Here is a 12,234-nt window from a genome sequence, read left to right as displayed (position 1 = left end):
AAAAGACACATGCACCCCAATATTCATTGCAGCACTATTTACAATAGTCAGGTCATGGAAGCAACCTAAATGCCCATCAACAGGAGAATGGATAAAGAAGTTGTAGTACATATATACAATGGAATATTACTCAGCCACAAAAAGGGAGGAAATTGGTTCGTTTGTGGAGACGTGGATGGATCTAGAGACTGTCATACAGAGTGAAGTATGTCAGAAAGAGAAAAACAAATGTCATATATTAACGCATGTATGTGGAACCTAGAAAAATGGTACAGATGAACTGGTTTGCAGGGCAGAAGTTGAGACACAGATGTAGAGAACAAACGTATGGACACCAAGGGGGAAAGCCTCAGGGGTGGGGGGGGGATGGTGGTGTGATAAACTGGGTGATTGGGATTGACATGTATACCCTGATGTGTATAAAATTGATGACTAATAAGAACCTGCTGTATAAAAAAGTAAAATTAAAAAAATTGGAAAAAAGTAAATGGAGAAAAATATACCATGTCAATACTAATTGAAAGGAAGCAAGAGTAGCCATATTAATTTCAGACAACAGACTTCAAAGTAAGGACAGTTATGAGGGATAAAGAAGGGTATTACATAACGGTAAAGGGGTCAGTTCTCCAAGAAGATGTAACAGTTCTTAATGTGTATGTGCTGAACAATAGAGTGTCAAACTGTGTGAGGCAAAACCTGATTGAACTGCAGGAGAAATAGATAAGTCCACCATCGTAGTTGGAGTCTTCAACACCTGTCTCTCAGAAATGGACAGATTCAGCAGGCAAAAAATCAGTTTCGTATTGACCCATTGATCTCACTTCTAGGAGTCTACCCTGAAGGTACACCTCTACAAACCAAAACATATAGAGGTTAGGGTACATCCACACAGTGAGTACCAAAAACCTATAAAACAGAATGTACTAATGTGGGATGTATTTTTAAATGCAGAAAGCAGGGTGCGCAGCAGGTACATAACTTTTTGTATAAGAAAAGAGGGAAAATATATATATAAACATAAAAAATATTTGTGTATGTTAGATTAATAGACTGTTGGAACAGAATAGAGAAAGCAGAAACAGACTCATGCATGTGAGGAAACTTGATTTTACTAAATATGGCCTTGCAGGTCCCTGGGGAAAGAATACTATTGAAATTTTGTTAGGTCAAATGATTCTATGAAAAAAAAATAAAATTGGGTCTCTAACTCATACCATACACAAAAGTCAATTTCAGGAGCATTGGAAACTTTAAAGAGTAGATATGATGACCAGTATGTCTAGAAGGAAATATGGGAGAATATTCTTTATGGCTTCTAGTTAAGGGAGTAGTCCGAAAATAAGACAAACCATAAAGGAAAAGTTATATATTTGACACATTAAAAGTAAAATTTAGGGCTTCCCTTGTGGTGCGGTGGTTGGGAGTCCACCTGCCGATGCAGGGGGCGCAGGTTCATGCCCCCGTCCGGGAAGATCCCACATGCCGTGGAGCGGCTGGGCCCGTGAGCTGTGGCCGCTGAGCCTGCGCATCCAGAGCCTGTGCTCCGCAACGGGAGAGGCCACAACAGTGAGAGGCCCGCGTACCGCATTAAAAAAAAATAAAAAAAAAAAAAAAAAAAAAAAAAATCAAAAAACCTTTAAAAAAAAAAAAAGTAAAATTTATACCCCCATTCCAAAGAAAACCCATATCGAAATGAAAAGGTAGGCCATAGACTGAGAAAAGTAATTTGTAAGGTATATAATTGACAAAGAATTAGTATCCAGAATATGTAAAGAAGTATAGCAAATCAGTAAGGAAAAGATACCCAGTATAAAAATAACAAGTATGGGGGCTTCCCTGGTGGCGCAGTGGTTGAGAGTCCACCTGCCGATACAGGGAACATGGGTTCGTGCCCCGGTCCGGGAAGATCCCACATGCCGCGGAGCGGCTGGGCCCGTGAGCCATGGCCGCTGAGCCTGCACGTCCGGAGACTGTGCTCCGCAACGGGAGAGGCCACAACAGTGACAGGCCCGCGTACCAAAAAAAAAAAGAAAAAATAACAAGTAGGTACTAACTTGCAATTTATGGCAGAGGAAATCCCAATACCCAATAAATAGGAAAGATAAGCGAACATGTACAGTAATCAGGGAAATGTACATTAAAACTACAGTGAGAAACCATTTCATAATCATCAGATTGGCAAAAGTTAGCAGTTTGGCAATATCCATCAAAATAATAAACGCATGCACTCACTTTTAGGAAATTATCCTACAGATACATTTATACATGTGGGAAGTGATTTGCATACAAGATTACTCATTGCTGCATTATTTGTAGTAGCAAAATCATGGAAACATTTATCAATTTGGGTCTGGTTACATAAGTTATGGAAGTCATTACAGTAGGACACAGAGGTACATCTGTGTGTGCTGGTATGTCATTCCAAGATCGATTCAGTGAAAAAGGCAGAAGAATATAAAATGTTCTCTTTTGTGTTATTGTGAAAAAGAAAGGCGATGTATGTGTATACTTCTATGTGCATCAGCTATCTGTGAGAAAACACATGAGAAGCTTGTTGGCTCTGGGGAGAGGAACAGTGGGACAGGTAACTGGTGTCTTTACACTGTTTCTTTTTTATACCATTAAAAAAATGTTTTAACCGGGTGCATGTGGAACCCATTGAAGAAAGTAACCAAGTAATTGTTACTATATTTTAAAGCATGAGATCTGGAATCACACCACTTGGATTTAAATCCCAGCTCCAAGTCTTACTGGCTCTGTGAAGTTTGCACAGATTATATACCTTTCCTGTGTCCCATTTTTATCATCTGTGACATAGGGACAATAATAATTATAGTACCTACACCTACCTCATAAAGTTGATGTGATGTTTAAATTCACTTAAACCAAGAATGCATATCTTTTAGGCTAGTAGAAAGGAAATTAAAAAGGACTAATAATAATATAAAAGAAAACAAGGAAGGGACTTCCCTGGCGGTCAGGTTGTTAAGGCTCCACATTTCCACTGCAGGGGGCACGGGTTCAATCCCTGGTCAGGGAACTAAGATCCTGCATGCCTCAAGGCACGGGCAAAAAAACAAACAAAACAAAACAAGGAAGAGGAAAACTCAGAAAAAATCCACATCGTTCATGCTTAATAAGAAGTCTGTGTTATTATTTCAGTAGTTTTGAAGCACTACAAGGTTATTAATATTTGATAGTGTGGTTGCTTATTTCCAGAAGTCCAAAACATCTTTTGTGTATTTTGGTTATGGGTAGTATACACTCTATTTCAAAACATCTGTGATCTTGCAGCAAAATAAAACCAAACTGTAGTAAATGCTATGCTTCTGGATTTGGCAGAATCCACACTCTGGATCAGCGGAGTGTGTTCCTGTTTTCCTCTGATACATATTTTTTTTCTTTTTAGAAATGTGAACATAATCTGAGCAAGCCAGAGTTTAATCCAACATCTATCAAATTCAAAATCCAGCTGGTTGCTGTGTGAGTATTTGGGATTGGTGTTTTGGGTTACTGTTTTTTTTTTTGTTTTTTCACTGTGACATGTGCTTACTCTTGGCTTAAAAAAGGAAAGAGAAACTACTTCAGAATAATCGTGCTCTTTTGTTCCTGTTTTGGTTTTGAAACACATACCAGGAAGTTGAAAGCAGATTTACAGACACAGAATCCAGGGTGTTATATCAGGGCACGTGATAGTATGGTCTGTGGCAATGTGGTATGTTGCTGGTTGGAGAGTCACTAGTCATTCATCACAAATGAAAAAGTACCTCTGTTTGGGAATGATCTCTTAAAAAAATTAATAAAATAAAATATAGCAGATGGAAGAATATCCCTGTAACAATGTTCATGCTATTTAACTGTATTTCTGATAATGCTTTGTTGAGTGGGATAAAAGTGATTATATTAGCGTTAACTCACAGAGACTTGTCAGTAGAAGGGAATTTTGTGTGTGAAAATTATCTATCAAACAAGAAAAATTGGGAAACTATTGTCTTGACTTTAGGGTGAGAGAGCCCTTCCCAAGTAAGGCAGGAAGCCCAGAAGCCACTAAGGAAAGTAGCCAGCTTTGACCTTAGCAGAAAGATACGAGTTGTAAAAACCAAAATTGACAGCAAAGTCCTGAGACAGTAGAGCAAGAAAGAATATTTGCTACTCCATGATAAATAAAAGTTGAATATCCCTGGAATGGGCTTGTTGGGGGCGGGGGGGGGGTGAGGTAGGGCAAAGGATTTGAACATGTAGCTCACAGAAGAGAAATTCCAAATGGCCGGTAAATATATGGAAAGATGCTGAGACTTGATAGGAAAAATTTTAAATAATAAGTAGTATTGAGTGCTCGTGAGCGTCTGGGTAAACATACTTGCATACATTGTTGGTAGACTGAATTGCTAGAGTTTTTTTGGAGAGAGACCTGGAATATCAAGACAAAATGACATAGACCTTTTAACCTGGTAGTGCTGTCTCAGGAATCTATTCTCTAGAAACAAAGCAATATATAAAGACCAATACATAAAGATGTGTGTTATAACATTTTAAAGGCAAAAAGCTGGAAACAATTTTAATGTCAAACTGATTAACAAAAAAAAATTGATTAAATTGAGATACACTCATGTAGAATATTATGCAACAATTAAAAAGAAATAATTGGCAGTCAAAATGGCAGAGAAATGCTGGTCTCATGACTTAGGAGGGCCAGATGTGGGTTCTGGCACTTACAGAATTTGTCTAAACTGATTTCCCTCATCTCTGAAACGGGCATAACACCAGTCCTACCTCTCTCTTGTGGTTGTTGAGAAGGATCAAATGAGCTATATGTTCACAAATGCTTTGTAACTGTAAATCACCGTACAGTATGTTCTGTTTTCCCAAGTATTATTTAATGCATGACTGGTTAGGACTACAAAAATGGCATGTGAAGTGTGGTACGAGCTCCTTTCTTAATTAAGAATTACACTCATTACAGAAATCTTGAATGGCAGGATGTGCTTTGCATCAGTTTCTTAAGATTGCTTTGAAAAACAGTGCTTTTCTTCTGGCATCATGGCAGTGTCACTGGGGAATCTTAATACATACGATCTGGTCACACATCAGACCAGCTAAATCCAAATCCTTGATAGTGAGGCTCTTGAATTTGTATCAAGTTACTCAGGTAGTCCTGATGACCGTCATGAAAAATACCTAGTCTGAAGTTAAAATACCTTAATGCTAAGATGCACTCCTGCCCCCACCCACTTGTAGTGTTTCTGCGATAGATTTTGTCTTATGTTAATATATGCACGATAACATTTACGCATGCTTTGTTCCAAGCACTTTTTGCACTATTATTTAATTTATTCTTCACAATAACCTCAAGATAAAGGTACTTTCAGTGTTCTCAGTTTATAACCGAGACACAAAGAGGTAAATATCTTGCCCTGCTCTTTACAAAGAAGTGTCTTGGTATATAAACACTAAGCTGGAATTTGAACCTGGGTTTTGAGGTTTTGAGTCTAGAACAAGCACATATAAGTACAAAATTCTGTTGTCTTATTTAGAGAGGTAGCGTAACATGGAGGTTAAGAGCAAGGGCCCTGCAGCCAGACTGCCTAGATTTGAATGCTGGCCGCTTACCAGCAAGCTACTTCTCCCAAGCCTAGTTTCTTCCTCTTTATAATGGGGATAATAGTAATATCTATTTTACGCAGTTGCAGTGCAGATTACATGAGTTAATATTTGTAACATACTTCAAATGTTACACATAGTAAGTGCTATATAAAAGTGGTAAGTATGTGGTAGTGTTTTTATACCCCTGTAATGTATTATTAAATCAGTCTTGGATCTTGTAACCAGTTGCCTATAGATTTTCAGAAATGAATTAATAAAAATCTCAAAAAATATATCTAATACATATATAAGGTAGAGATATCTGCCATGATGCACACACACATATAGGCTGTAAATGAGAGGTATACGTAAGATTTCAGAAAGAATTCATTACCAGTTTGGTTTCATGTCTTAAGTTCTTATCGTAGTGGTATGATTCTTTAAAATTTTCTCTGACATGTTCTAATTAACATGAAGAAATCGTTTCTTTGCTGCACTAGCTTTAAAAAAAAAATAACAATTTTAAGAGACTCCAATGACCATTAATGCATTTTTTTATTCACGTATAGCAATTATATCCCAGAAGTGAGAATCATGTCAATTCCCAACCTTCGCTACATGAAGGTTAGTACCATGCTTATTTACGGGAAGAGAAAGGATTAATTGATCAAAGATGTGTGCAGGGCTTCCCTGGTGGCACAGTGGTTGAGAGTCCGCCTGCCGATGCAGGGGACGCGGTTTCGTGCCTCGGTCCGGGAGGATCCCACATGCAGCGGAGCGGCTGGGCCCGTGAACCATGGCCGCTGAGCCTGCGCGTCCGGAGTCTGTGCTCTGCAGCGGGAGAGGCCACAGCAGTGAGAGGCCCGCGTACAGCAAAAAAAAAAAAAAAAAACAGATGTGTGCATATGTGTATGTGGTGGCTGTGTGTATTTGACATGGGATGCAATGAGCAAGGGATAAAAAAGAAAAAAGTTTGAAATAAAAAGGGATTGAGATTTTAAGTGTCATTAGCTGGGGTTCTTGATAACAGCATCTTTGAAATATATGCAGAAGGAGCGGTGTGCACATTACATTGAGGTAAAGGAAAGAAAGGAGACGTTAGACCCCACAGGCATCTTCAGCTCTCCTCCAGCCGGGAGATTCTCCATCTCGTGTGTGTACGTGTGAGATATCAGGAATCAACTAGATTTCTTCTTTACCACAGCCCCTCTCTTCTTTGAGGTCCTTATCTCCCGCACAGACACCACAGTGAATTGCAGTGTTCGGCAGCAGCGTCTTAGTTCTTTCGTGCTGCTCATAAAGACACTTTTATAGTCCCTGTTCATTTTTTTTTTTTTTTTGCTAATGTAAAGAGCATAACAAACAAGGGCAAATTATGGTTCAAGAAATCTTAGAAGTCTTTTACAGTCTTGATGTGCCATTTTTTTTCTATGCTAATATATCTGGCTAGCCTGTGGCTCCCATATTTTATTTATGAGGGCTTCCTTCTTTTTAGTCCTTAAGTGGTGACCTGGGTAGGGCAAGAGTTGTAAACTTTAAACAATCACTTAGATAATGTGTATTTCTCAGAATTTCTGCAGCTAGTAATTGGCCCTTTCTGTGGGATCTATTCCATTTCCTCAGTGAAATAGCAGCTCCAGAGAGTATGTAGACTAGCATATAAGTAACAGAATAGGAGTTAGTGAGCACTTTGAGAATGCAGTGGTGAAGAGGCACAGGTGGGTGTTACTATTCAAGAGTAATGCTGGAGGCGTGGAGGGCGGAGGGGGTGATGATTTTGTGATCTAAGCATCTAGGAAGGTGGACCTAGGTGGCAGCAGTGGAACATGTCTGAAAGATGCCTTTCCTTTTCCCCAGGAGAGCCAGGTCCTCCTGACTCTTACGAATCCAGTGGAAAACCTCACTCACGTGACTCTGTTGGAGTACGAGGAGGGGGACCCTGATGATATCAACAGCACTGCTAAGGTAAGAACGCTTTGCCTCATCCTGAGTAACCCTGACTTCTCCTGGAGTGGCTTCATTTGCCCTGGCTTAAAGGACTCCACACTGCCTCATTTTCACATCCAAACAGTCATCAAGTTCTTCTGATTTCACCTCTTGAGTTTTTTACTTTATCCACAAGCACACTGTCACTGCCCTTTTAGAAGGTCTCATCATTTCCTACGTGGACTGTGACAGTAACTTCCTAACTTCCTGTTTTTTCTTCACCCGCACTTCCATGCCAGCCCATCTTCCATCTTGCCATTAGGGTGATCTTTCTAATATCTAACTTTGATCATGGCATGCAGCTTGTTTGGTGTCCCTCTGACGGGATGAAATCCACATTCCTTGGCATAACTTAAGAGCTCCCTGATGTCCTCACCTCTCTCTTTTCTTCCAGGATGATCTTCCCTGAAACCCCCAAATCTAGCATTCTCGAAATTGTGCATATTAATGGTTGAGATCCAAGCATATCCAATGGGTCATAAACTTTCATGCTGGGCTTCCCTGGTGGCGCAGTGGTTGAGAGTCCGCCTGCCGATGTAGGGGACAAGGGTTCGTGCCCTGGTTCGGGAAGATCCCACATGCCGCGGAGCGGCTGCGCCCGTGAGCCATGGCCGCTGAGCCTGCTGCTCAGCAACGGGAGAGGCCACAACAGCGGGAGGCCCGCGTACCGCAAAAAAAAAAAAAAAAATCCAAAAAAAAAAAAAAAAAAAAAAAAAAACTTTCATGCTTCTAGAGGACTGCATATGCTATTCATTTTATCTAGAATTCCTCCTTCCCATCCCCACTCCCCTGACATACATGGCCACACTTCTCTTTCTGCCTGATGCGTACTCATTTTTCAAGACACAAAGGAAATAACATTTCCTTTTAAAAGCTGATGTGCCTCCACTAGATGCCCTCTGCTTACACAGAGTATACATAGCACCAAATGTATATTTTTTAATAGTCTATTTATTTATTTATTGGCTGTGTTGGGTCTTCGTTTTTGCATGCAGGCTTTCTCTGGTTGCGGCAAGCAGGGGCTACTCTCCGTTGCAGTGCGCGGGCTTCTCATTGTGGTGGCTTCTGTTGTTGCGGAGCATGAGTTCTAGGTGCGTGGCTTCAGTAGTTATGGCTCATGGGCTTAGTAGCTGTGGCGCACGGGCTTAGTTACTCTGCAGCATGTGGGATCTTCCCGGACCAGGGATCGAACCCGTATCCCCTGCAGTGGCAGGCGGATTCTTAACCACTGCACCACCAGGGAAGTCCAAGTACTAAATATTAAAATAGGTAATTTTGACTCTCAGTGTTGGTTGAATGAATGAAATGAGGCCTTTCTACTTTTTGCTACTTCATGATTCATCTAGCACTTGAATTTTAGAACAAGAACTTTTCTCTATAGACCATCTATTACTGACTCATAATTCAGCATGATACTCATAACAAAAGTTGGTAGAAAGGATGCCTGTATCTTTAATTAGCTGTTATTCAAGTTATACTTATTAGTAGAGAATTTATCTTTTTTTTTTACTTCTGCTTTTTAATGATTTCATTTACTAGCATCACTTCCAAAGAGAGATGACACTCATCTGTCCTTGCTCCTTTTTAAAATAACACTAATAAGCTGTGCCAGTGAGGATAGAGACAGAAATAAGTGCCTGATGAGTATACCCAGCTTATGGATTTGCCGTTTTTCTCTCTCTTTACAGCTCCCCGGCCACATTCATATCCATAATTAGTAATGTTGTTTACATTGTTATCTGTTAACTTCTAACATAGCGAAGTTGAAGCCTAGTTACAACATAAGGCTAAGTGTAAAGAATGCTTAACTGTTTTTCATGGCCATAAACGTACCCAATATATGCATTTCAGAAAATATGTTGGAACCACTGTTTCACATTATGTTTTTTCTTTTTTAAAAAAATGAGGGCTTCCCTGGTGGCGCAGTGGTTGAGAGTCCGCCTGCCGATGCAGGGGACACGGGTTCGTGCCCCGGTCCAGGAGGATCCCACATGCCGCGGAGCGGCTAGGCCTGTGAGCCATGGCCGCTGAGCCTGCGCGTCCGGAGCCTGTGCTCCGCAACTGGAGAGGCCACGACAGTGAGAGGCCCGCGTACCGCAAAAAAACAAACAAATATGAAGAACTGTTTCAGATGTACCACAAAGCATAAAGAATAACATAGCAAACACCCATATTCCCCCAGCCCCTTAAGAAATAAAACATTAAAGACAGTTGAAGCCCCTGCATCCTGCCCACTTAAATTCCCCTTAGCAGCCCCAATGAAGTAAGCACTCACCTGACTTTACCATTCCCTTAAATTTCTTTGTTCTCATACTTTTATCAGAAATGTCCAAACAATATGTTAAACTTTTTATAAGTGAAATAATGTTGTTTACTTCTGCTTACTTCTGCATGTCTAGGTCAGGGCAATACTTTTCTGTATTCCACTGAATGAATGTTCTACAACGCACTGATTCCTTCTGAGGCAGCCCTCTTTGTGTTGCTCTCCAGGTGGTGGTGCCTCCCAAAGAGCTTGTTTTAGCCGGCAAGGATGCAGCAGCAGAGTATGATGAGTTGGCAGAACCCCAGGACTTTCAGGATGATCCTGAGTGAGTGATCCTTTTGTCTCACACACACACACACACACACACACACACACACACACACACACACGCCACAGTTGGCTGGTACACGAAGCCCACTCACAGATCTCAATTTTCTTATCTGAATTTTTAAAGTAATTTTTTCTTCCTATTTATAAAAATAATTACTATAGAAATTTGGTGAATATATATTTATTTTTATATATAAAACCATGAAGAAGAAAATAAAATTTCACCACCAGAGATTAGCACCATTAACATTTGCATCATTGGGATCATTCTGTAAGCACAGTGTTTTTAACCTATGTTTCCTGTGTTAAAAAATTTTCAAGTGCATGATTGTTCATGGTTGTGGACAGGATATAGTATTCTATCCCCAAAGATTTACCATTGGATTTGTCCCCCTGCCCCCCAGCCTTTCCATCTTAGAGTAACAGATTTTACTCTCTCATACCTAATAACTGAGAAGTAAAAAACCAAACCTTTCCCAGATGAAGAATACATCAGTCAGGTTCCAGTCTAAAAACAGGAATCACATCAGTTATCTGAACAGAGAGAATTTAATATAAAGATTTGTTAACTGGGTAACTTCAAAGGTTAAGAAGAAATCTGCAATATCCCAGAGATGGTAATTTTATGAAGCAGTTACCCCTCCTAGGGCTGAGGGAACAAAGGGAAATGGTTTAAATGATTCAAATTCAGAAGCTTGAAGGAGGAGCCCCATGGAGCTGAAACTCAGACCTCTGGGAAATGGGAGCAGGGACACTGCCTCACTGGTGCTGGCATCACAGGGTGCCAGAGGAGGGGTGGTATGCTGAAGCTGGTTATGCAGTTGGAAAACCTGGATACTGCCGCTTCCTGAGTGAAGAGGCATTGCTAGAGTGCTGCCCACAGGAGCTGCATGCAGACAGGAAGCTCACCGGGAGAACCAGGCCCCTTCTTCCTGCAGGCTTCTGGTCTCCGTTAGAGCCCCTAAAGGGAGCCTGGTAAGGAACCAGCCTACCAAGCAGAAATGTGGTTAGCAGAATCCTGTGTCACAAAGCAGGCTACAGAGCTGAAAAGCAATAGCATTTAATACACTGGTGTAGGGAATATTTAAGGTTTTTTAACAGAATGATCAAAAGCTCCTTCCGCAAGATCCCGGAAAGAAGAAATAACATGGGACAAATTAGAAAGACAAAGTGAGAGCAAAGAGGAGGTTAGTACGGTGATTACCAAACTTGGGTGAACTTCAGAAAGCACCAGCGTGGGTGTTTTAATTTTTTTTTTTTAATTCTATATAGAGTACCAGACCCCACAGCTTCTCTTTAACAGGTCTAGGTAGGCACCAGGAATCTGAATTTTTTTTTAAAAAGCTTCCCAGGCATCAGTGGTTGCCTGGGAAATTAAGGCTAGGAAGACTTTTTCTTTTTTACTATTTTTGAACTGAATTTCTAAAATGAATCTGATGTAAATCAAAAGTTTGATTAGTTACTTCAAAGTGATTGTGTTAATATAATACAAAATGCATTCTCTATAATCCTTGCTTTATATAAATTATATTAATTTAAGTACAGAACTTTGTTAAGCCAAGGTGAACTTCTGGAAAGATCATCTGAGATAAATTCCAGTCAGATTACATGACAGATTAATGAAAGATTGAATTAATTATATTCCATATTATTGTACTTTATAGGACTTCCAGATATCTAGAACTTAGTAGTGCTAATACTGGATAATATGTAAATATTTGATTTGAGTAACTTTTCTTAAAGTAATTGAGTATCATCTGGATAGTAGATCAAGTTCTGTTTATTTCATGGCCTTTTGACTTTTTGAAGCTAAGTTATTTAAACACAAACTTCAAGTGCATATCAGAAAACTGAAATGGAAACTTCAACTAAAGAGATTTTTTTCTATTCTAAAAATTCCTAATTTACAGACTCTATTTACAAAACACACTGATTTATGGTATTCCAGAAACTCCTTTAAAGCTCCAAGTTAGCATCTGTCTATATCCTACAGAAATAATACCATATGTATATAAAGGTTAATGTGAAGGGATGTTTGTAACAGAGGAAATCAGTGTATACTAATTATGGTC

General features: G+C 39.8%; 1 protein-coding gene across 1 annotated transcript in view; it reads left to right on the top strand.

The window, feature by feature from the left end:
* The window catches only part of DCTN4 (dynactin subunit 4), a 32,645-nt gene that overhangs the window by 17,319 nt on the left and 3,092 nt on the right, over positions 1-12,234 (top strand). The window contains exons 9-12 of the mRNA XM_024732249.1: positions 3,410-3,483; positions 6,153-6,207; positions 7,441-7,548; positions 10,060-10,157. Coding sequence (XP_024588017.1) covers positions 3,410-3,483; positions 6,153-6,207; positions 7,441-7,548; positions 10,060-10,157 — 335 coding nt within the window. The remainder of the gene's footprint in view (positions 1-3,409; positions 3,484-6,152; positions 6,208-7,440; positions 7,549-10,059; positions 10,158-12,234) is intronic.

The sequence above is a fragment of the Neophocaena asiaeorientalis genome, unplaced genomic scaffold (genome assembly GCF_003031525.2).
Source record: "Neophocaena asiaeorientalis asiaeorientalis breed wild unplaced genomic scaffold, Neophocaena_asiaeorientalis_V1.1 scaffold964, whole genome shotgun sequence".
Taxonomy (NCBI): Eukaryota; Metazoa; Chordata; class Mammalia; order Artiodactyla; family Phocoenidae; genus Neophocaena; species Neophocaena asiaeorientalis.
Note: the sequence above shows the minus strand (reverse complement) of the source record. Positions and strands in the feature narration are given on the sequence as shown.